This window comes from Hibiscus syriacus, unplaced genomic scaffold (genome assembly GCF_006381635.1).
Source record: "Hibiscus syriacus cultivar Baekdansim isolate YM2019G1 unplaced genomic scaffold, ASM638163v2 tig00002237_pilon, whole genome shotgun sequence".
Classification (NCBI taxonomy): domain Eukaryota; kingdom Viridiplantae; phylum Streptophyta; class Magnoliopsida; order Malvales; family Malvaceae; genus Hibiscus; species Hibiscus syriacus.
Window position 1 is genome coordinate 1,952,944 of NW_024061918.1, and position 24,865 is coordinate 1,977,808.

The following is a 24,865-nucleotide window of genomic DNA, read 5'->3' on the forward strand; positions in this document are numbered from 1 at the left end:
ATACATACATAATGAATAAATTCTTTACTATTTATTATAATTATATGTTTGAGAAATATAAAATAAATTTTAAATTTTCATAAATTTTTAATATTAATTATCGTATTCACTACTATGAAATATACGAGTAATATATAATTATAAATATTATATTTATATATTTTATTATTCAGCTTATTTTATTTTTAAAATCTAAATTCAATAAAATTAAGACACGATATGATTTCTATTTTTTTAAATAAAAAAAACTTATTTACATCTATGTAATCATGTATAAAAGGAATGGTTATTCTAAATTAACTCTCTAGTTGTAGGGTTACTGTAGCATTTTCGTGAAAGGTTCCGATAGTTTTGAAGCATTTTTTGTAGCCATCCAGCCAAAAATATAAAAAGAAGAGGGAAAAGGCTTTCATTTGGTAACGAAATTATCGTTATCGGAGGTTGGGTGATATTAATAATAGATATTCGATTTGGGTGTTGAAATTTTGACCAACAAAAAGAAGAGTAAAAAAAAAGCATTTGATGATGAGAACAATAGATCAAAGTTATTAGAACAACAACGACAACGATAACAATGATAGGAGTAGTGGCTTAGGATTTATTTTAGAGGAAAAAAGAAATTATTTTAAATGAAAAATGAAAAAAAAGAAAGGAAAATGAAACAAATGAAAAATAGTGTCCACATAGTCGTCTCTTTTTTATTTAACGGTCAAGTGTCTTAATTGAAGCCTAAACTAAAGTCTAGGACAAAAATTGAATTGATTTAAAGTTCAATGAGAAAATCAATATAAACCCTTAAATTTAGTCAAAATTAGGGTCAAATTGACCAAAAAAAGTTAAAGACTAAAATGAGAATCAACCCATGCTTTAGGGACAATTTTGTATATTAATTCATTTGAGATTTACCCGAAACTAAAGTACACAATGTATAATCGCATTACTTATTACTTTAATAGTGGTGTCCTTGTGCATATGATGAGTCCAAGACTAGGTGTCAATCTGTTTATACAAATTCTAATCACCAACTTGTTTGCAGACCCATATGCTTAGCTGTCCAAGAGAGGTTCACATTTAAGCTCCAATTCCATCATTTACAATCTCTTTTCTTATTATCAAACTGAACCGAAACGTATACTCATATCCACATACATTAAAAGAAAAACTTACAAATTTTAAGATTCGGCTGCAGTTCTTTGCTGACCATGTGGTTCACCTTCTTCCTCGTTCTATATCTTCTAATCTTGAAGTTGATCCATAATCCAATTCTGGTGTTGAAAAGTTATCTTCGTTCGACGGAGGCGTTTGATTTACAACATGAACCTCCATAGCCTGCGCAGTGAGTGCATTCGTAGTTTGAGCAGCGGCATCCACATTGTCATTCGACGATTCCTCCAACAGTGCAGCAAAATAAGCATAGGGCCCCCATCCTGTAACACAGACATCAATATTTATTATATTTGCAGGCTACACATGAGATCCTTGAAATTAATCTAATGTCTCAATCAATCGATAAAGATAAAGGAGAAAGAAGGGTTTACCATCATCATCGTATGGGTTAGGGAAGAACTGCCGGTAGCAAAATGTAGCCACGACAAGGCCTGCAACAACAGATTCTGTAATCAGACGTAATTTCTTCCCAAACATACATTTGTATCGATAAAAGAAAGAAAAATACCTAGAAAACCACCCGCGAAGACATCGTTCCAATGGTGCCAGTAGTCATCTACTCGAGAAACAGCAACGAGTGATGCTGCGAGCAGAGGAAGCACAATGATGCAGAGTTTGGCGATATGTCCTTGGCGATCGAGTACTTTGATTTTTCCTGATAAGTAGAGTGACAGAAAACCTAGCCCTGCAAATGACCCTGCAGTGCAAGGGCAAGTTCCAGGTGTTGGAATTATACCCCTATTATTTTTTTAACTACTGATATCTGATATATTATTGATCGACTAATTCAGATAGGATATTATAGGTCTATCATGACCCTCTCAATCCAATTTTTCTCATTCACTCACATCCCTAGGATTCGTACCCTAAACTTGCTTTAAGGGATGAAAAATGTATGGCATAAACAAAAAGGGAAAATGGAGCAGTACTTACACGATGAATGACCACTTGGGAAGCTCTTGTGTCCTTCCTTTATGTCAGCTTTGTTTCCGTGACAAACAACGTTACCCCATCGATCGTAAACATCTTTCCCGTCGGGAAAGCAACGCCAGAAGAAATCCGGTCGAGGCCGACCCACGGCATCTTTGATTGCATCCGTGATAACAGCAGTAATCAGTACCGCAAACAACAGGCCTGCCCTTCAACATGGTGGTCAAATTCATCAAATAAAATACTCCTGGTTTATGAATTCTTAAAGCACAATGGCTATTACCTAAGACGCTGTGGTGCAGATCATACACGTCTCTCCTCCGGAAATAGACGAAGATGAAAACACATATCGGTAACAAAACCGAGTAAATCTGAATCAAACACAAGGAAATGAATCCTCTGAACATTATTTTTATAGTACAGAATGAAACAGCAAATGCTTAGTGGAATCAACATGAAACCAGAAAGATGGCAGTATCTTACAGGAACAGCCCAGAGTGGGACAGTGTTGTCTTTCATGGGATACTTGAGATCAGCCATCATATCCTTTCCAACAAACCGATAAAACGGATGGATGACGAACAAACCAACCTCTATCATAACCAGAAGCATTAATATTAGCCAATCATGTAAATGATCCCTTGCCACTTTGGTTCCGTGCGTTTTGATCGGATGTCTGCCGCGCTGGCCGGCCACCTGAGCTCCCTCCATCTGCAACGGTGACTGCTCTTGCTGTTGTCGCCGCCGCTGATGATGCAGCACAAAATTTATAAATAGTAAGTTATACGAGTACCAAGAAAGAAATTGGTCACAAATAAAATTTATATATATATATATATATATATATATATATATATATATATATATATTATGCAGAGTTGAAAAACTTGACTCTAACTTAAAAATCAATCCGTTAACTACTAAAAATTTTGTATTAAACCTTGGATATATATATATATATGTATGTATTATATAGAGTTGAAGAACTTGACTATATTTATATATAGTAAGTATAACTTGGATATAGTTTTTGCATTAAGCCTTTTTTTTTAATGGCATCAAATTTGTAAAATTATAAGTACAACCAAATCAAATTTATTAGCCCTAAACACAATAATAAGAAAATATTTTACATGAACATCAAAATGTAAAATTAATATTAGTTATTAATATCATCTGACGAAAACATGATTTGTATATATAGTATGAACGTTCAATAGACTTGGCCGGATACAAAAACAGAAAAGAGTAAGACCAAAACAAGTAAAGAAAATCAAGCAGATAATGCAAAATTATTCGAAAATAGAATTGGGAAAAGAAAATAAAAAACAAAGAATTAAATGCTGCTGAAAATTCCTGTGTCGGCAACTGTAAATTTATGAATAAATAAAACAAACCTGCAGGATACGCTGGAAATTGAGAAAAGAGAAAATCGAACCCACTTTCTTCCAAGACATGATGGTGTGAAAAACAACAAGCTGAGATTAACGGGAACGAAGATTCAAAGTTTCCAACACCAACGAAGCATGGAATCTACAGATTTCCTGAGGAAACAAACACGGCGGCATGTGATTAATAATAATAATCAATCAAAAAAGGAAACAACGCGGCGGGAATCTTCATCTTCCAAAATTCAAAAAGACGAGATAAGAAAGCCATTAAAGGTGAAATCGAAGCAAAAGTAAAAGCGAAGGAAAAACCTACCGACAGTGTAGTAGCATTCATATACGTAACCGTAACGTTGTATGTATAATTAGTAATATGTTTTCTTTTTCCTGGAAACTCTTAAAACTTTCCGAGAAAGAGATGGAAAATAAGAAACCCGACGATCTCTCTCTCTCTACTTGGAGTCAGTTAATTAGAAACAAGAAAGACAAGGCATTAAACGAGACAGCTAGAGATTGGCTTTGAAGTGAAATGAAATGAGCGGGTGCGGATAATTTATGCGGTTTTTATTTTCTTTCGGTTGGTGGGATGGATTGTGAAGGAAAGGTGGTTTTGATACTTTGCTTTGTTTTCATACTAATTCCCTGGGATTGGATGTTATGAATCTATATTCTATACTTTTATTATATTAATACATTAATATTACTGATTAATCGAATGATAGTTTAATTTTAAAAATTAATTAAAGTATTGTAAAAAACAAAATAGAATTTCAAGTCAATTAAAATAATTAATGTTTTAAATTATTTTTATTATTTAAAATACATTGAGAGGCCTTAGTGATTAAAGAGGATTTTAATTTTGATCCAAATCATAATCATTAAATATGTCAAATTAAATTCTATTATTAATCTTTGTATTACGTTTACGTTGTAGATTTAATTATTGTTCTTCTTTTTAATCATTTTAAATCTTGTAATTTAGTAATATCATTCTTATACAGTTCAAGAAAACTGAAATTTCAAAGTTTGCAAAAAATTGGACTAAAATTGATTAAATTTGAATATGAGAGTTAAATCTACAATTTGTACATAATATAAGGACAATGACAAAATTTTGACCGATATTTTCTAGAATAAAATATCTAATAGTAATAATAAAATTACATAAGAGAAAACTAGATAAAATAATATTTTTTGACTTAGGGGCTGTTTGTTTGGCTCTGAATAGAACCATTCAGCGCTGAATGCTGAACCATTCAGCATTCAGCGCATTTGTTTCGCACCTCTGAATGATTCAGTGCTGACTGATTCAACAAAACAATGTTGAATGATTCAGCATCAAAGTACATCCTGAGTGATTCAGAGCCATTATCAAATAGCATGTCACATTCAGAGCTAATTCATATAGAGCTAATTCATACAGTCAGCGACAACAATATTAATATTGTTCTCGACTGTTAGTAATTTTTATTGTCATTTTCTTTTTTTATATCATATTTTTATTTTTTTGATTTTTAATAAATATGTGTATAGCTCGTTTTCATTTGCCTTTATGCATGTTTTTCGGTCGTTTGGTCATTTTTTTCATTTATATTTTTTTTCTAAGATTTGATTTGACATCGCCACGACTAATCAAGATAGCGTTTATCTGATATCTTGTTGATCTTCCCTGCTTTGGACTCTCGGATGAGATTTAGATATCTGATTTGCATTCGTGGATAGTTTTTCACGTCGTTTGAATATGATTTATGGTTTGTGAGTGGTCTTTCAATATCTTTATTTTCTTTTTGTGATTCATTTAACGATACGATAAGATTTGTTTGTATCTATCTTTGTATGAGTTTTCTGGATAGATTTTTAATCTTTTCTTATAGATCTTGATGTGATCTTAAGTTGTTGCTAGTTTTGTTCAACGATTATAATTTTTTTTAATTATGTATTTAATTTACGATTATGATTATAAATATTTATTATAATTTAAGATATTTCTTATTTTGAATAAAATTAGTTACTTTTATAATATATAGTTTAACCCTCAATAGCTTGATAAATTCGACCCTTCACTTCTATGCATGAATAAGGTCATAATCTGAAAAATACAAGTTTTCACAAATCAATCTTGCAATTGGTGGATTGGCAAATAATTGAGGGTTGGTGCCCATATTGTATTGGGTAATCATTATCATTACGATAAATATTATTTCTTCAATGATGATTATTTTTAACGTTATTTTCTCATAGGTTAAATTTAATTAAAAATCATCATTTATTAGATTTTTATCTAATTATAAAAAATGTTAAAAAATATTTTCTTAGGCATCACCATTTAAGATTAATTTTTGAAGCAATACATTTTTCTGACACATAAAATAAAAGTGCATCAAATCAATTATGCTTTTAAAATACGCGTTTAACCGAATGTGTCTTAACCTTAGAAGACAACCAATCAACAAATGACGATTAAAAGCGTACTTAATTAAATATATAGTTTTAAAAAATGAAATTTATATAGACCAAAATATAATTTGGTTCCGTAATTAGAAATACTATTGGTGTTAGTTAGTTTATACAAATACAATTGAAGTGTTGGTATTTGTTTTCTTACCAATATGAGATTCAATTGACCCTTTTTTCTATTTTTTCATATGATTTATATTTCTACTCATATTTAAGCAATAATTATTGTACTCTGGTACCCCAACCAAGATTCATCTGGTGATATCATTGTCCCATTACGATATGTAAAACTTGTAATATATGAACGAAAACAATTTGAATGTTGAACTTACAAGGTTCAGTGATACACAATTATTTTGAATTGACCCACGTCACACACCAGACTTTGGTGGGTAAGTCTCTCAACATGAATTTTTTTATATATACAATGACTTAAACCCGAGACATTACTTCAGCGATATCAAATTGCTTACCACTTAATCCAACTCAATTGATTATTTTTAATTGTGAACTATATCCTAATAAGTGATAAATAAGTTAGCGTGCTTAAATTCATCGGTATTACATATAAGTATATCATGCATGAGATCATCAATATCATTATATCATCATGTTATGCTTTTAATCTATCATCATGAATCACTATTGTCGTTACCGATTTTCGACGATACGACGTGTCTCGATTTATTTTTGAAAAATTTGATTTTTGCAAAAGAAATGTTTTGGAGTCGCCATTGACCTTTTAGGTTAGGTAAGTCGAATACCTAAAAATTGTCTTTTAAAAGAGTTTCTAAGAAAACATCATTTTAAAAGATACACAAGTTTACGTGTAACCAGAAATTAATTTTTTGAATAAAATAGAAAAGGGTTCGGGGTCAATTACGCATGGGGAAGGATAAACACCCCCACAATGCCTAAAATTGGTACCCATCGATTATAAATTATCTCTAATAATAGAAATCAAAGAAATCGAATATAAATTAAGTTACGATCATATTATTCCAAATTCAACCATACACTTTTTATTTAACGAAAAATTCTAAGGAGAAATAGAAAATATTCCAATATTTTCAATCAAAGAGAAAATAATCCCTAAAATACTTTAGGAGAAATATTTCTCTTTCCAACTGAAATAAAAAAGAATATAATAATTTCTTCCAAGAATTCGATATTAAAATAATTTGATTCGACCAAAATAAAAAATTAAGCCAATTTGAACAAATTTAATTAATCATGCTAGATGATGAAAGTTTAAACTAGAATGACAAAAATATAAACACAATGAAAAGCAAAGACACAAAAATAAGTATCACACAAATATAAGTGCTTAAATAAAATAAAACCATAAATAACAAAAGGATCAAAATGCAAGATAGAAAAAATATGACATTCAATGTGATAAAATATGAAACATGCATATATATATATATATATATTCATAGGACTAAAAAAAATAAACAGACAATAAAGCACAATAATTAAAAGACTAAACTTAAATTCTAAAAAATGAAAGGAAAAAAAAAGATAGAAAATTAAAGTAATGAAATTAAATGACTGCAATTAAATAAATAAAAAGTGAAGGCAGAAATTTAAATGTGCATAAAATTAAATAACAAAAATAAAATAGCAATAAAAATAAAATGTTAGTGTTAATTTTTAATATTTAACCCGGATCGTAAATATTGCGAGTCGTACCCCGGGACAGGTCATCGCAAGGTCGTACTATGGTTCGAATATAAAATAAATAAATAAGAAGTTAGTTGAGTCCAGACCATAATAATGTGGATCGTACCCGGATCGGGTCACCACAAGGTCGATAAAGTTTAATATTCGAACATTTTTATTTTAATAACAAGGATTAAAAACATAATTAATAAAAAACACCAAATTGGCATTAAACAAGAAATAACAGAAACATGAGTGACCAAAATATAATCAACAAAAAAATAGCATGGAAAATTAAAATAAAAAAATGCAAAATATGACTAGAATGTAAACAAATAAATCAACATATAAAAAATTAAAATAAAGTAAAGTGAAAAAGTGACCAAAATGAAATAAAAATAAACCAAAAAGAGTGTCCAAATTGAAAGTTAGTAAATCGGTAAGATAACATTGCAATAAATTAAAAAAGAAGGCCCAATAACCTAACTGAAAAATCACGGCAGACTAGTAGGGACTAAGAGAGGATTTTAACAAAAATTTTAATATAACACAAATTTTACTTATTAAAAAAACCTAAAACACCTAAACTAAGCTCCCATCTCTTCCTCTCGTGCTCTCAACCCCCAGCAACACTATACGTCAGCCTCTCACTAAAAGGAAAGCCACCACACCGGTCACCGTAAATCAGTGGCAAGCCAAGCTCCGAACAACACCGATGCTGACCAGTGGAAGATAAAACCGCCATCTAAAATTATGCTAAACCACTAAGTCTCTCTCTTTTCTTCTCTTATTCCTTCGAATGAAAGCCTCCAACCCCCTAAAACTCTAGACCGAACAAACCGCCGACGATACTAACCCTAACAAAGGGTTCGAACCACTGGGTAAATGCTCACTCCGGACCCGACAACAACCAAGGTAAACATTTAACTCTCATCCCTTTTTTGGTTTTATCTTTTGATATCAACAAAGAAAATAAAGTGTGCTGAAAAAAGAAAAAAAGAAAAAGAAAATAGGAACCTAAAAAAGCCTTGTATTCTAATATCAGGGAAATAAGAATTTGTTACAGTGTTCTCTTTTATTTCCAGAGAGAATAATCAGCGAGTGCCAAAAAAATGGGGGGAAGAACTCTCTTACAATTCTATGTTTTTGGGGTTTTTATAACCCATATTACATGAAAGTAAAATTAATTTTCTTTGTTTTTTGTTTGGTGACCTGCTGATGATGCGAGCTGTTAGGAAGTTGGTGGTGGCGTGCGTGGAGTAGCAACCGGGCATGGTGCAGCAAGGTATAACAGTGGTGGCAGGCCATAGTTTTTTTGTATTTTAAATTAATTTTTATAATAATAATAAAAATAATACATATATTTTGGGTGAAAAATTGGTAATTACAGTTGCCCCGCTTTGCTCATTACTGTAAAATGGGAATAGAGCAAAGACCTAAATCACAAATTTTGTTTCCCAAACTGTTAACAAGTCTTGAGCTCCAAATTCTTCTTTTTATGAACTCTTCAGTCCTTTTTAAAGGCAACTTTTGAGGCTGAACAAGCTCTTCTTTATGAACTTCTTCCCACTCTTCAGACGAGTTATTCTCATTATGAATAATTCCATTGGAAATGTGATGAATTCGATCCAAATGATTATGTTGGTCTATCTCTTTTTGCGATAGAGTCGATCAAAATGGTGAACAAGTTTTATTCATTATTAACTTCTTCCATAGGAAATGTTGATCTACCTCCTTCTGTGATGGATTTGAGCAAAAGGCCGAACAAGTTCTTCTCATTATGAACTTCTTTTTGTTCAAATGAGTTCTTCTCATTATGAACCCTTCAATTGGAAATGATGATCCACCTGCTTCTGTGATGGATTTGGTCAAAATGCTGATGTTGATTTATCTTCTTCTGCGATAGAGTCGAGCAAAAGGTTGAACAAGTTCTTCTCATTATGAACTTTCTCTCCGTCTTTGGATGGGTTCTTCTCATTATGAACTCTCCATTGAAAATGATGATCCACCCCCTTTTGTGATGGATTTGAGCAAAATGTTGATGTTGATATATCTCATTTTGCGATAGAGTCGAGCAAAAGGTTGAACAAGTTATTCTCATTATGAATTTCTTCTCTCTTATGTGGATGATTTCTTTACGTTATGAACTCTCTTTTGGAAATGTTGATCAACCTCATTTTGTGATGGATCTGAATCTCTAAAAATATTATCATATGTCAGTTACAATTGTATTTTAATTACTCGGAGGTATTGATCCAAAGGTCCCTGAATCTTTGTTGAGATCTATGTTTCAAAGATTGAAAAGTGGACTAATTCTTTGCTAAAATATTCTTCTTCAACATGGAATTGTGAACTCTCTGTTAACTTTATAATTCATGTCAAATATTCAACATCTGGATGAAAAATGAATAAGAAATTTGTTTCAAGAGAATCTATCTTAGGTGAGATAAAATTTGGTTTCGAGTGAACAATTTCAAATTTTGTGTTCCAAGGGAAACTATCTCAAGCAAGACGAAATTGATTTTAAGAAAAACAATCTCAAGTGAGATCAATTTGGTTTCAGGTGAAACAAATTCCAAATTTTGTGTTTCAAGGGAAAACTGTCTCAAGCGAGATGAAATTGGTTTTGAGAAAAATAATATCAAGTAAGATAAATTTTGTTTCGAGTGAAACAATTTCAAAATTTATGTTTCAAAGGGAACTTGTTTCAAGTGAGACACAAATTCTGAATGAAATAATTTCACAATTCATATTTCAAGAGAAAATATCTTAAGTGAGATAAAAATTTGATTTAAGTGAAGCAATTTCAAAATTTTTGTTTCAAGGGAAACTGTCTCTAGCGAGACGAAATTGATTTTAAGAAAAACAATCTCAAGTGAGATAAATTTGGTTTCAGGTGAAACAAATTCCAAATTTTGTGTTTTAAGCGAAAACTGTCTCAAGCGAAATGAAATTGGTTTTGAGAAAAACAATCTGAAGTAAGATCAATTTTGTTTCGAGTGAAACAATTCCAAATTTTGTGTTTCAAAGGAAACTGTCTCAAGCGAGACGAAATTGATTTTAAGAAAAACAATCTCAAGTGATATAAATTTTGTCGTATCAAATGAGAAACTTTGAAAATCAATTTCTCATTTTCCAAAAAAATATCAAATGAAAATATCATACCTAAAGGTCTTACAGATTTCTTGGAAATAATTTATTAAGTAAGAAACTTTGAAAATTGCTTTCTTACTTCTCAAAAATTTCAATCTTGGAAAGATTACATGAGAAATTTTGAAAATCATTTTCTCATTTTTCACAAATCATATGTAAACATCTTAGCGGTTGGGTAACATGCCCCACTTCCATGTAATGGTTTTCATGTGGATTGGCTCCTATACTCTTAAGACTTTACCACTGTAAACATGATTTTCTTTTTTTGTGTGGTTTGAATTGTGATTTTCTCTTATTAAGATCTTGACTTCACAAATCTTCTTCTTTCTTTAGAAGATCTGTAAAAGATCATGTATTTATTTATGAAAATATGAATGCAATTAAGTGTGTCTAAATGTAATGCATTTTTCTTATGCAAATGATGTTCTCATTGATGCAAAAATGTTTTTTCATTTTCCTTTTGACTTCAAAGTGGAGAACTCGATTATCCTTCACTTAGCCAATATAGGCTAGAGCCTACTCCAACATTAGCGCGATAACTTGTCAGTTCAAGCTAGCATGCTCTTTTTGGAATAGCAATCTGATTATGTATTCTCTCTCCTCTTGCTTTTGTTTCTCTATGAAAACCTTGAAAGAAATGCTCTCTTTAATTATTGTTGCAATTAAATATATGATCCGACGTCTTTTGTTTCTAACCCAATTGTTATATCAGAGCTTTTTCTTCAAGACTCTACTACCAACTGAAGCATGAATGCTTTGCTTTTCAATGTAAGCTCTTCTTGTCTCCATTCTACCCCTGACATTCCAAGTGGCGAGGTTAATTCTCAACACATTCTTGATTGGAATCTTGTAATCCCAACATGGTACGAGTCTTTGGTCATGCCCCAATGTGGATACTTCCATGAAGCTCTTGAACATCATTAACAAAACTTTTTATTTTCAAATTTTCTTAAACCAGTGATCAATACATCTAATATAGAAATGCCATGAATATTTTTTATGACTTGAGATACCAGAAAATCTCAAAACAATACATGCCCTTCTTATTAAGGCGTTTGTCTGCTTCTTGGACAGTTATTGATAATGTCACAAATAAGTGTGAAAAACTTTATTTATGAGTCTTTTGATTTGTCAGACTTCATTGTTCCAAGGATCGGAGAATGTCTCCCTTGCCCTTGCATTTTATTTTGAGGTAAAATAAGCCTTACCAGCTTCAAGGATCTCTATCATTTTTAAGAAATCATCTTATTTATTTTCCCCAGATGAAAACATCTTGAAAAAAAATCTTTGATGGGGATTGAATAGTTGTCCTCATGAATTCAGTTCATATATATTTTCTTGTCATACACTCTTTTACAAATGAACACGAGTGTCAAGGTTTTGGGCTACTTTGGATTCCCTGCAATTGAAGATTAGTTCAAAGTAATACCAATAAATCTTTTGTTTTCTTTTGGGCTAATTATAAGATGCTTGTAAATATACAAAACTGAGGTTTGAAATGAGAAAATTAGAATTTTTTTACAAAGTCATGACAACCATGGAAAGGATAAAAATCAAGAAATAAAGTTAGATGCCTCAAGCATCACTAGCATAAATGTTCCTGAACCAATCGACTTGATATAATTCGGAGCACTGAAGTAAGATTCTGTTTAGAATATCGTAAATGTTGTCAAAATGTTTGTAGATGTGAAGCTCCTCTCAAAATATCAGGCTCTTCTAAATCAATCAACTCAAAACAACCCCAAAGCATAGAGGTAAGTTCTTGTGTCTAAAGGACTTCAAAAATTGCCAAAATGTTTTGTAGATGCGGAACTCATCCCAAAGTATCAGAATCTTGAGAGGGTTTTATTTTTTGGATGCCTAATATTAACATATTTGAGCCTCCCTTTTAGGTTTTCAACTCAAATCATTCCTTTCGTTTCAAGACAATTTTTGTGAACTTTCGTCTTGAACCATTCTTTCAATTTTATTTTCTCTTTTCCTTTTTTCCTTTTTCTGCTTTTCTTCTTTTCCATTCTTTTTTTTTCTTTTTTTTTTCTTTTTTCTTTTTCTTTTTCATTTTTCTTTTTTCATTTTTCATTTTTCATTTTTCATTTTTCATTTTTCTTTCATTTTTATTTTTATTATTTTTCCTTATTCTTTTTTATTCGTATCATTTCTTTGAGTATAGTACTTCTTAACTCGAATTTGATTTTATTGGATCACTTAATTCAACAACATTCCTCCGAAAATGACCTCATTGATAATATTTGGTCGTTTCTCCATTAAGCATCAATTTCCCAAGGAGATCTTTATGAATTGGCATGATCTTATCAATCACTAGATCACCCTCTCTAACTTTTATTGGACGAACTTTCTTATCATGAACTCGTATCATTTACTTCTAAGACCTCTGTTTATGGCAAATAACTTTCAACCTCTCTTTCGAATAGAGTTCAACTGATCACATCGTGCTTCAGCTTCGTCTCAATTTTACTTTTGTCGAAACTTGAAGTAACGAAATCTCAACTGTGATGAGTAAGACTATTTTTATTCCAAAACCAAATGGAAATAACATTGCATTTCATCAGGGTACATAATGAAGTTGGACATGCATACACGATGAAGGAGAATTTCTTGTGACAATTCTCACTAACTTCGTAGTTAACAAACTTCTAATCAAGGAACTTCCACATACTTTAAGCACTGACACGATGAAGGACATGTATACTCTTATCCTCAAAGCGTTAGCCTCAAGTTCTGCCACATTGTTAGTGCAAAAGAGATATGGTCTATTTTTAAAAGGGTAACATACATTAACACTGCCCCAATTCCTCTTCTCAAAGCAATGAATGCCCCATTAAAGTTTCTAGGATTCGTCTCTTGATTTAATTTATTCTTCAGTAGAGATGCACAATAAATCCTCATCTGGAAAATTAAAACTGAGTGACTCATAATCATTTGATGCACGACTGGACAAAACATCTGCTAAGGCACTTCCTTTTTATCGTCTTTTAGCTCGCATACACAATGTCATATTCTGATAATAACCCTTTCTATTGAGCCATTCTTCTAGTTAATGCTGCTGAGTGTGTTAAGAACTTTAGAGGATCGAGTCTAGAGATCAACCAAGTAATAATGTACTGCCTAAACCTTTGGGTAACCCATACCAAGGCACAACATAACTTTTGAATTGGCGGGTATCAGATTTTTCAATCAATGAACTTCCTGTTAAGATTGTAGATGGCTTTTCCATTTTTTCCAGACTCATCATGCAATCCCAACACACATCTCAATAAATTTTCAAAGACTGTCAGATAGGGGATTAATGGTCTATCAGGAACTTATGCACTATTACCTATGTATTCAATGTTGTCATGTTTTGATAAGATCAAGAGAAGATACCTTTGGAATCTTGAAGCAACTCTATCAGCTTTTCTCTCATTTCATATCACAAAGTAGTGCCAATATCTATCTCTTTTATTTATTCATTCATTCAAAAACTCGATTTCTTTAAGGTGAGATAATATTTGTTCATCATATTTTTTTCACCAACCTCAATAGTTTGTTAGAAACATCACATTCTACCTCTTTTTTGCACTTATAGATTTCTACTAAACATAGGCCGCTTAAAATTTATCTCATGATTAAAGTTTAGAAACATTCATGTTATTAATGATTAGGGCACCTGCAAAGAAAATTTGGAACGAATATATACATTTGTAAGAGTAATAGACATTTGTATGGAATAAATGAAATAATAAAAAATGTTAAAAATGAATAAAAAAAGAATGATAAAGAATATGGAAATGTATAAAATGATTGCCACTTGAGAAATAAAGGAAAACATTTTCAATTGCAGAAAAAGTAGAATTAACATAGAAGCCCTTCACAAAATATTCCTTAACAGTCGTGGGCAAAAGAATAAGGGTTAATTCTGGATATTACTCTAAATTTCATCTAAAAACTACAGGAAGATCTTCTGTAGTTCACTTGTTTAGTTCCTCTTCAGGGAAACATGGTCATATTTCAATGCAAATTTTCCAACCTCAACATCTTCAGGCATCATGCTAATATGGAACTCTTGGTTTTTCATATTCTCTTCTTCATCGGTTGTTTCCACCAAATGTGGTTCAACATTAACCTTTCCAAACTAGAAATTATTCTTCATATGCCCAAAAAAGACCATCATCTTCCTTCAGGCTAACCTTTTTCTCTTCTTCTTTCTTGTTTAACCCTTTCTTCCATGGTTTTGAGCATCAGTTCCTGCAGTGATTGGTGTAGTATTTGTCAGACTCTTTGAAATGTCTAAAGCCTCACTTGTCATCCAAAAATATGATACATGTGTCTGAGATGTTTTGAGGCTTGTATCTGTCCAAGTTTTCCCAATTCTATAGGACAATCTCGAATTACATCCACTGAAACCTTTTTGCTATGATTTCCATTCTCTTTCTCTTGTACTATATAGACTTTACAGGACTTGACTACATTAATCTCTGTTGGGAAATAAATGTTTGGGCATTGAAGTATGACATTTTGCTTTCATGCGTTGCACCTTTTCATTTCTTGCTCTAGAGGATCTTGAAGTTTTCCTTCAAGAGCACTATAAACCTTAGCTAAATGTTCTGAGTTTTCGATCTAGTTTATCTAAAAAAATCTCCTTATATGACCATTTCTTATTCGGAGGCCATTGTGGAAGAGTCTGACCCTTTTGAATTTCTTGATCAATATTTGGGCTTCTTCAATGCCCCTTTTCTTTGAGTGAGGCCTATCCCTAATTATCAATTCAACGGAGCCTTCTAGGACCACATATGATTTCTGGAGCTGGCTTGAAATACCATGCTCCTTAATAGGTTCTTGATCATCTATCATTGTCATTTCATCCTCACCACCATTATTCATAATCTCATTCATAGTCTTTACAGTGGGATCCTCTAGTGGTTTCTCCCCATAAATCAAAATAGTCACTATGTGCATCAACTTAGACATTTTTTCTCTTGACTCGTCTTGGAAATTCCTTACTTGATCAATCATCTCTTGCCGAGTCTTGATAAGTTGCTCTTGGAGTTTCTCGATTCTACCAACATGTGCTAAAATCTCATATGGCTCTTATCTTTCTTTAGGAAGACCAAGTTGGCTCCAATTTGCTTTTTTATAATTTTTGTCATGGAATTCTCCACAAATTATTCCAATTTTTCATGATTGAATACAAGTAGAAAAGATGTGAAACAAACAAAATACGAATGCATAATGTAGAAAAAAAATACAAATGCAAACGTAAAGATGCAAATATGCGAGTGCCAAATAAAAATGAAAATGCAATGAAGGTGTCGAATTTTTCACAAATAAGTTGAGACATGTCGTATTGTCGAAAATCGGTTACAATAGCTTGGCGACTCCGCTGGGAAATTTGTAACACCCCAACCCGTATCCAACTCGGATATGAATTCAAGGTGCACATTGACTTTTCAAATCGTTTACTTTTAAAAGGTAGCTAAAAATTTAAATTTTAGTTTATATAAAAACGGTGAAACTCTTTAATCTTGGCAATCAAGAAAATTCAATTCCAACAGAAAATATAGTACTTAATAGTTTACATAAATTACAATAAAGTTCGTTTACAAAAGGATCATAACATATACAATTTAACATTTAAATACATGCCAACCATATTACTACAACAAAACAGGTAATGTTAAATCTTTTCTGATCTGATCTTCAGAAGACTTATGTTGTCCTGACTTCTATTTGTAATCTTCTAGCTTTTCTGAACCTACGTGTGAAACACTCACATGCTAAGTCGTTGACTTAGTGAGGCATATAAAACGTATAATGGAAACTTTAACTACTTAACAATGCAAGTACATTTCATACCATAATTTCATACAAAACCATATAACATTTCATATATCAAAATACTTACATGAAAATATACCATTATTATCATCATTAACATTATTATCATTAGTCCCTTTAATCATATAATCTTGTACTTAACATTCGTAAACATCATATAATACATTTCACCAAGCAAAACACACAACATCACATACAATTTATTTATATTATCTCTTTTATTAGCCCATGGTACACTTATGAGAACTTAAGGTATGTGAGTGCATTGAGGTTATGCACAAATTTTGTCACCACAGCTCGTATAAATTGCATCGAAGTGCCACATAAAATGTCCCGAAAGACTACATAGATGTCCCGAAGGACCTCGTATAAATATCCCGAAGGACCACGTAGAATTGTCCTGAAGGAATGCGTAGAACCCTCGACTTTTGACATACCAATTATACCCCCAGCTCTCATACCACATACTATGGGCTTTACCATTTACACATTTCACATATTCATATTATCACGTAGTTCAATATCACATAGACATATAATCACATAATTTCTTGACACGTAGCTTATATCACATGTTCATATAATCACTTATGTCCATATCACATAGCTTATATCATATTCTCATGTAATCACATATGTCATTTCTCATGGCATAAATCACATGTGCATATAATCACATATATCATATCATATAACTTATATTTTGTTCTCTTATGTTCACATAGATCATGTAGCATATATAATAACATATAAACACATATCACTTATGCATGTACTCATAATAATCATATCATCCACATGCTTGTATTTATGGAATCATGCAATCAAACATAGGAAATAGACTTATCGCAAGTCTTATTTCTAGAAAACACCATATATAATATATTAAGCACTCACATTGACCTCACTAGCCAATTCAAACACTTATTACTCTTATACACTCTTATAGCTTCGAATCGTCTTCGACTTGCCTTCGATCGATATTTACACAAATATACGACTTATATGAATATCAGAGTTCAATTACTATAAATAATTCCTTAAAAGCATATGCTAAACAAAACACTTAATTTCAAACTTTCCATATGAATAGTATCGGTACCTTAGATACATTACCGATATTGCTTTACTATGGTATCGATACTATACTTCAGTATCGATACCATTTCTCGGTTATGGGATTTCAATGCTAAAAATGGTACTGATACTTCTATCGATACCCCTAGTACCGGTGCTACTACTTCAGCATCGATATTCCATGAATAATTTATCAACTTATGACTTATGGTATCGATACTGTTCATCCAGTATCGATACTCATACCCAAATATCATATATTTTCACTTTGAAGTATTGGTACTGTTCATATATGACCGATACCCCTAACCCAGAACTGACTCATTTAACTAAAAAATTTTCCTAAATTTTCCTAAACTTTGCTAACTTTCTCATCTAACTCTTCTTTAAAGCTTTGAAACTCAACTATACTCTCCCAAACGAACTTATTTCACTTTAGTACTCCTAATCATCCAAATTCTTAATAGCATACTTGCAATAAAAAATTATACCAAATTTTTAACTTTGTTATAAAACCTTTCTAACCTCATAAATCTCTTATTCTAACTGATGACAAGTCAAATTTGATCTCAAACTTCACTTACTAACTCTTCCTCAACAACTCACTTAAAGACTTCTTATATTCAATCTCTTATAACTTATCAATCTTTGAATTTTAAGCAACCTTAAGCTTTCCTTAAGTTTTCCCAATACCTCAAGGATCAAAACCTCTTATAAATTAAAAATAGTGACCAATTAGAAGAATCCTTACTTTAGCTTATGGGGTGCCGATAGGTTGAGGAAGAAATGAGGAAGAAGATGTCTAGAACTCTGATTTCTTTTTCCCCTCTTCCACGTGGCTATATAAAACAACCATAATGGATTTTTAATTATTTTCTTGTCTAATAACCAATATTCCCTTTCAAACTTCCTTTATTTGCTATTTAATCCTACACAAATAATTTTCCAGATAAATCCCTGAACTTATCAATTTTCCTAAATTAATCATAAAGTTTTTAAAACTTACATTTTAGTCACTAACCCTGTTTTAGGGATATTACAAAATTAGTGGATCAAACCCTAAATTGATTTTATATTATCACTATAGTTGGAAATTGGGAATTTAGTTTTACTTAATTCATGATTCTTTTGGTTTATTTCAATGTTTTATTCTTTTATTTTATGTAATTTTATATCCTTGTATACTAATGTTTGTATTTGATTGATTTTCATATATTAAAATATTGGATTCACTTTAGTTCGATTTTTGTGTGGTTGTTTGTCAAAGGTTTGAGAATTTCTCCTCACACACAACACTTGCATTGCATAAACATAAGCTCTATACTCGAGCTCTTTTCCTTTTAAGTAGGAGTGAAAACGACATCTTCATGAGAATTTATTCTTCATGTCAGACCTAACAAGTAGCTTCCAAGGTTCATATGCCCTATGTCTTTGTGAGGATTTATTCTCCGTGTCAGGCATAGAGAAATGTGCCCTCTCAAATTAAACTCGATCCGCTTAAGCCTATAATGGGTGAGGATTGAGGGTCTGGCTCGCCCAAGGGGGCACCAACAAGGACAATTCTAGTACATTTATTCCTAGAACCGAAACTCTACATATAATAAACTGTAGAAACCTACCTGATTTGAGACCATACTGAAACTCTGTCCATAGGTACCCAAATAATTGTACACAAAAGAGAAATGAACTCTAACCTTAGTCTTTTAATTTATTCGATAGATTATTTTTGAATAAATGCATGTGAATTATAACACATGCGGTTAGGGTTTTAATTTTTTCTATGTGTTTTATTCACTGTATTTTATGGTTCATTTACCAGTTGAATTTAATCTTTTCATATTTCACTAACATACATTTCCTCTCTTTGATTATTATTTTTGCTAACATCTTTTCCTTGTCCTGTTGCTTTACTTTGTGCATAAACATGGTGTTAATTCTCGGGTTAATTATCAAATTAGAAGGCTTTTAAAACGATAACGCCACATGAAAGGGGTAGATATTTTTATATGTTTTGACATATTGGACGTTGTGAGTTATTTGAAAGTTGTTCTAAGATAATTACCTTGAAATTAACACATGCTTCATACATTTCATGTCATAGAAAGTATTGATTCCCGAGTAAATAATTACATTAGAAGGTTTTCAATACGACAATGTCACTTGAAGAGGTGGAATAGAACTGCAAAAATGCATCAATGGTCCAGAAGGGTGCTCCAGGAAATAGCTGAAGAGGTACTTCAAGTTCGAATACTTGAAGCTCAAACGATGCAATTGAACAAGTCATTGATACAACTAACTGAAAAGAAGTAATATATTTGAAGTCGTCAAACAATAACGAAAGAAAACACGAGATAATGGATGATGCTAGTCACAAATGTTTGCTCAATAAATGCATTCCTGGTAAAAGATGTCAAAACATTGGAATTGTCCATCAAGCCATAAAATAGAAGAAGGATGTTTTCTTGCACATTCGATCAAAATGTATGAAATCGAGCAATATGACTTGATTTGTAGTTTCCATATGCCTCGGTGTATTGATACATTGTGTGTTTTTTGGAAGTTGTTTTATGACAATTACTTTGAAATCAACACCTTCGTTGACATGACATGTATGACACATGTGTTTACACTAAAAAGAAAAACATGGGAATATTTATGAGAATGCTTAATTTGGTCTTATTATTGTCTTTAATAAAGCCCAGGCCAGACCATGTTCAGCCAACCTAATGATTCAGCCCAAAATTTGTTGCATCTAAATCTCCAGCCCAATGAGCTTATTCCTTTGTAGTTTGATCCTACAAGAACACAAGTTTTCTTGTTTTTTCACATAAAAATCAATTTCAATTTCTTGTTTTAGACAAAATAAATTTTAAAATATTTTATATTCCGGTAAAAACCGATATTACTTCATGAATTAATCAAAAATATTAATTTCATAATCAATTTTTAAAATGTTTATATTCCGGTAAATATCTCGTGTCCCTTTCACAATTCGCCAATTTGCATGCGTCCTTAACATACTTCGCGGCTATGCTCATTTTACTAGCAATTTGCAACAACAAAAACAGAGACACCTTTATTTTAAGAGAAAATAACTTCAGTGACCAAAAATCCCAGATAATATACGATTTTGACCAACTTTTATTAGATTTGCGAAAATGACCAACAAAATCGCAATGCGATCTCTAATTCGCATTGCGATCTCCACTATCGCAAATTCGCGTTGCATTTCGCGTTGCGATAGTTGGAAATCGCGTTGCGATTTTCCATTTCGCGTTGCGATAGTTGAAAATCGCGTTGCGATTTTCCATTTCGCGTTGCGATAGTTGAAAATCGCGTTGAGATTTTCCATTTCGCGTTGCTATAGTTGAAAATCGCGTTGCGATTTTCCATTTCGCGTTGCGATAGTTGAAAATCGCATTCGCATTGCGATAGTCTACAATGTGGTTGCGATTTTCCAAATTCGTTGCGATAGTCTACAGTTGTTGTTGCGAAAGTCTACAGTTGTCGTTGCGATAGTTAAAAAAAAAGATTTTGTTTCTTAAGAATTTTCTCTAAAAAGATAGTATCCGCTCGGACGTGTCGAAGACACGTATTACCACGACCACGACCCGACAAGGAAGTGGGAAAGTCAAGCCTTAAATACCATTCCCAATAGTGTTTCCAATACTATGTGGGATTTGAGCATTACCAACACTTGTTTCCAATACTATGTGGGATTGAGCCTTAAATAGTGATATTATTTTTGAATGTTTTGCTTAAAATTGCAATAATCGCGATTGATTGTAGATTGACTTTTAATTATGACATATTTAATCGTATAATACTAATGCAATTGGTTGCTGATTCAGTTGTTTTAAGGTGCATGATTGTTAATTGTTTCCTGAATAATCAGATTGTATTGGAAACAAGTGTTGGTAATGCTCAATCCCACATAGTATTGGAAACACTATTGAGAATGGTATTTAAGGCTTGGCTTTCCCACTTCCTTGTTGAGTGATAGAGAACAAGGGGGACTCTCGCACGCCGCCGCCACCGTCCGTCTCGTCTCGTCTCGGGTCGGGTCGTGGTCGTGGTCGTGGTCGTGGTCGTGGTAATACGTGTCTTCGACATGTCCGCGCGGATACTATCTTTTTAGAGAAAATTCTTAAGAAACAAAATCATTTTTTTTAACTATCACAACGAATTTTCGCAACGAATTTGGAAAATCGCAACGATAACTGTAGACTATCGCAACTGGAAAATCGCAACGCGAAATGAAAAATCGCAACGCGATTTTCAACTATCGCAACACGAACTGGAAAATCTCAACGCGAAATGGAAAATCGCAACGCGATTTTCGCAACGAATTTGGAAAATCGCAACGACAACTGTAGACTATCTCAATGAATTTGGAAAATCGCAACGACAACTGTAGACTATCGCAACGCGAACTGGAAAATCGCAACGCGAAATGGAAAATCGCAACGCGATTTTCAACTATCGCAACGCGATTTTCAATTATCGCAACGCGAATTTACGATAGTGGAGATCGCAATGCGAATTAGAGATCGCATTGCGATTTTGTTGGTCATTTTCGTAAATCCAAAAAAAGTTGATCAAAATCATATATTATCTGGTATTTTTGGTCACTGAGGTTATTTTCTCTTATTTTAATTATAATATTCCTTGTTGATAGTAATAATAATTTTCTTTTTTTTTAGGAAAAAAATTATCAATAAAAATATATTAGTATATTGAATATTATGATTATAAGGTATAAAAATTAAATGATAATATTAGTATATCACCAACTATGTTATCAGGGCCGGCCCTGAGCATAGGCCAGGGGTACGACCTCCTAGGGCCCAAGCTTAGAGGGGCCCATTTTTAAAAATATTTTTAAGTTTAATAATTAAAAATATTTTTAAAGATATTTTTTTTATTTAAAACACTCGAAAATATAATAATTCAGTGGGCCTCACTAATTAAAAAATATTTTTAATCATTTTTATTAAAAAAACTCGAAAAATGATGATCCAATGAACCCCATTTTAATGATTGAAAGGGAAACTAAGTGTGGACCCTCACTTGTCTTTTTGTCATCACCTCCTGGCCTAGAGCCCTTAAAATGTCAGGACCGGGCCTGTATGTTATTAGTATATATATTAAGTAAATAAAATAAATGTACTCCAAGATTGATTTAAACAATGTGAGAGATAATTTTTTTATTAAGTTAATGTGATTATAAAGTAGTATATGTTTTAAATATTCGAAATCTTTCGATGAAGAATGCTCAATTACCTCTGTTGCAGTCGCTATGCTTGAATCATAGACCTCTAAGAATAATAATCATTTCTTTAATTATTAAGATAATTTAATTTGTGTGGAGATCATTTCTTATTTAAAATAACATTAAAAGTATTTTTCATAAATAAAAAAGTTCGTTATTAGATATGAATTTGAATTGAGTTAGTACAATCCAAATATTAAGGAGTGTTTAGTTCAAGGATTGTAGGATTCCCATGGGATGGAAATCCATCATGTTTGGTTGGTCGGGAATCTCATTTCCGGTAATGTTTTATTACCAATAGTAGATTTTTGGGGTATATTACCAGGAATGCCATTACTTCCATTCCCTTAGGTATTGTAACATTACCAGCGTTTTGGACTAAAATGCCCTTAAATTATTATTTTTTTCAAAAATATCATTCTTCTGTCATTGAATAATAAAAATTCTACGGATGTTAAATAACAAATTTATCCTTAAATTATTTTAGATTTACAAAAAAAATCTATAATTAAAATTTTATATGTCATGGGTAAAAAAAATTTACCCTTTCATTAAACCTTTTTTATATTTTTAATTTTGTAAAAAATTATATAAATACTATGAATTTAATTTTTTTTAAAGAAAATATATAAATATTTTACAATTTTTAATATTATACAAATATATAATAAGGACAATTTGGTTAAATATACATTCCAATAATCTTTTATTCCTTTAACCAAGCACGATAATCTTACATTCTTGCTAAACAAACCAAACACAAAATACAACATTCCCAGTAATCCTATTCCTTGGTAATCTTTTATTCTCACTGATAATCTTATATTTCGTGAACCAAACGCACCCTAAGAGTTTAGTCCGCGTGCGTGCGGAGCCTACCTTATGGACAGAAAGCGTGACTGGGTAAGTTGCAAGGCAGACATGTATGGAAAGGCTATAACCCCTACTAGTTCCTTACATAACTTCACTTTTAAAAATATATTACGATGAATTAGATTTATTTGATGAGAAAAATAATCCGTGATATATTAAATAATTATTTAATTAAAAGTAAAAATTATATGACTATATGATATAAATATAAAAGTTATATAATATAATCATAAATACATTGTGATACATATAATATTAATACATAACTATTTTTTTTTACAAATTTTAAATAGATGAACTACAAGATTGATAACTTTCGTTTAAGTTCTATACATTTTTCCTCACTGAAATAAAAAGATATTATATTTAGTCGTTTTCATTTTTATTTAATTAAGATGTGATCACTAAGGGTTAATTACTGTTAGAACCTTAATGGATGGTTGATGTAGCAGTGCATTTATAAATTTAAAAAGGGTAAATTACACAAATGGTACCTAAATCTTGAGTAAGTTTTTTTCTACTAAAGTTTTAAAAGTAACACATTGGTCACTAAAGCATCAAATAGGTCCTTAAACAACGATTTTATATCCAATTTACCCCAAAGCTTTCTATTTGTTCTAATTTATACGTATACTTTTTAAATTATAAAAAAATAAAACTTAGAAATTAACTTTTTCTTACATGAAGCAATCAAATATTTCAAATGATAAACAAAAAAATTATAAAGCTTTTGGAATAAATTAGATATAAAATCATTATTCAAGGACATATTTGATGTTTTAGTGACCAATTTGTTACTTTTGAAAATTTAGTGGAGTAAAAAAAACTTACTCAAATATTAGTGACATTGTAGTACCCTTTGTCATTTTATAAATCTATCACATTAGCAATTCGTTAAAAGTCTAACGAACTTAATTATCAATTATCACATCTTAATTAAATAAAATTAAAATTGACCAAATATTAATTAAATAAAAACGAAAGTGATCAAACATTATGTTTTTCTTAATTTAGTGATGAAAAAAGTTAAAAATTTAAACACAAGTGA

General features: G+C 31.4%; 1 protein-coding gene across 2 annotated transcripts; it reads right to left on the minus strand.

Annotated features, from left to right (window-relative positions):
* Positions 1 to 931: 931 nt before the first annotated feature.
* LOC120141893 (lipid phosphate phosphatase 2-like) lies at positions 932 to 4,012 on the minus strand. Of its 2 annotated transcripts, XM_039156657.1 has the most exons (9): positions 3,799 to 4,012; positions 3,495 to 3,649; positions 2,581 to 2,844; positions 2,381 to 2,468; positions 2,101 to 2,301; positions 1,676 to 1,864; positions 1,539 to 1,598; positions 1,168 to 1,427; positions 932 to 1,050 (listed from the first exon to the last, which is right to left on the minus strand). In XM_039156657.1, the coding sequence occupies exons 2-8, from the start codon at positions 3,552 to 3,554 to the stop codon at positions 1,210 to 1,212; spliced, it is 1,080 nt and encodes a 359-aa protein (XP_039012588.1). In that variant the 5' UTR covers positions 3,555 to 3,649; positions 3,799 to 4,012; the 3' UTR covers positions 932 to 1,050; positions 1,168 to 1,209. The 2 variants fall into 2 exon arrangements, with proteins under 2 accessions (XP_039012588.1, XP_039012597.1); XM_039156666.1 differs by having other exon boundaries at positions 932 to 1,427; positions 3,495 to 3,641; positions 3,802 to 4,012.
* Between the last annotated feature and the right edge of the window lie 20,853 nt (positions 4,013 to 24,865).

Excerpts from the sequence above, each read along its gene's own strand:
- LOC120141893 (XM_039156666.1), bottom strand. The coding sequence starts at position 3,554 with ATGTCTTGGAAGAAAGTGGGTTCGATTTTCTCTTTTCTCAATTTCCAG. Across the intron at positions 2,845-3,494 it reads ATTTCCAGCGTATCCTGCAG|CGGCGGCGACAACAGCAAGA; the intron begins GTTTGTTTTATT and ends CTGCATCATCAG. Across the intron at positions 1,865-2,100 it reads CCCAAGTGGTCATTCATCGT|GGTCATTTGCAGGGCTAGGT; the intron begins GTAAGTACTGCT and ends CTTGCACTGCAG.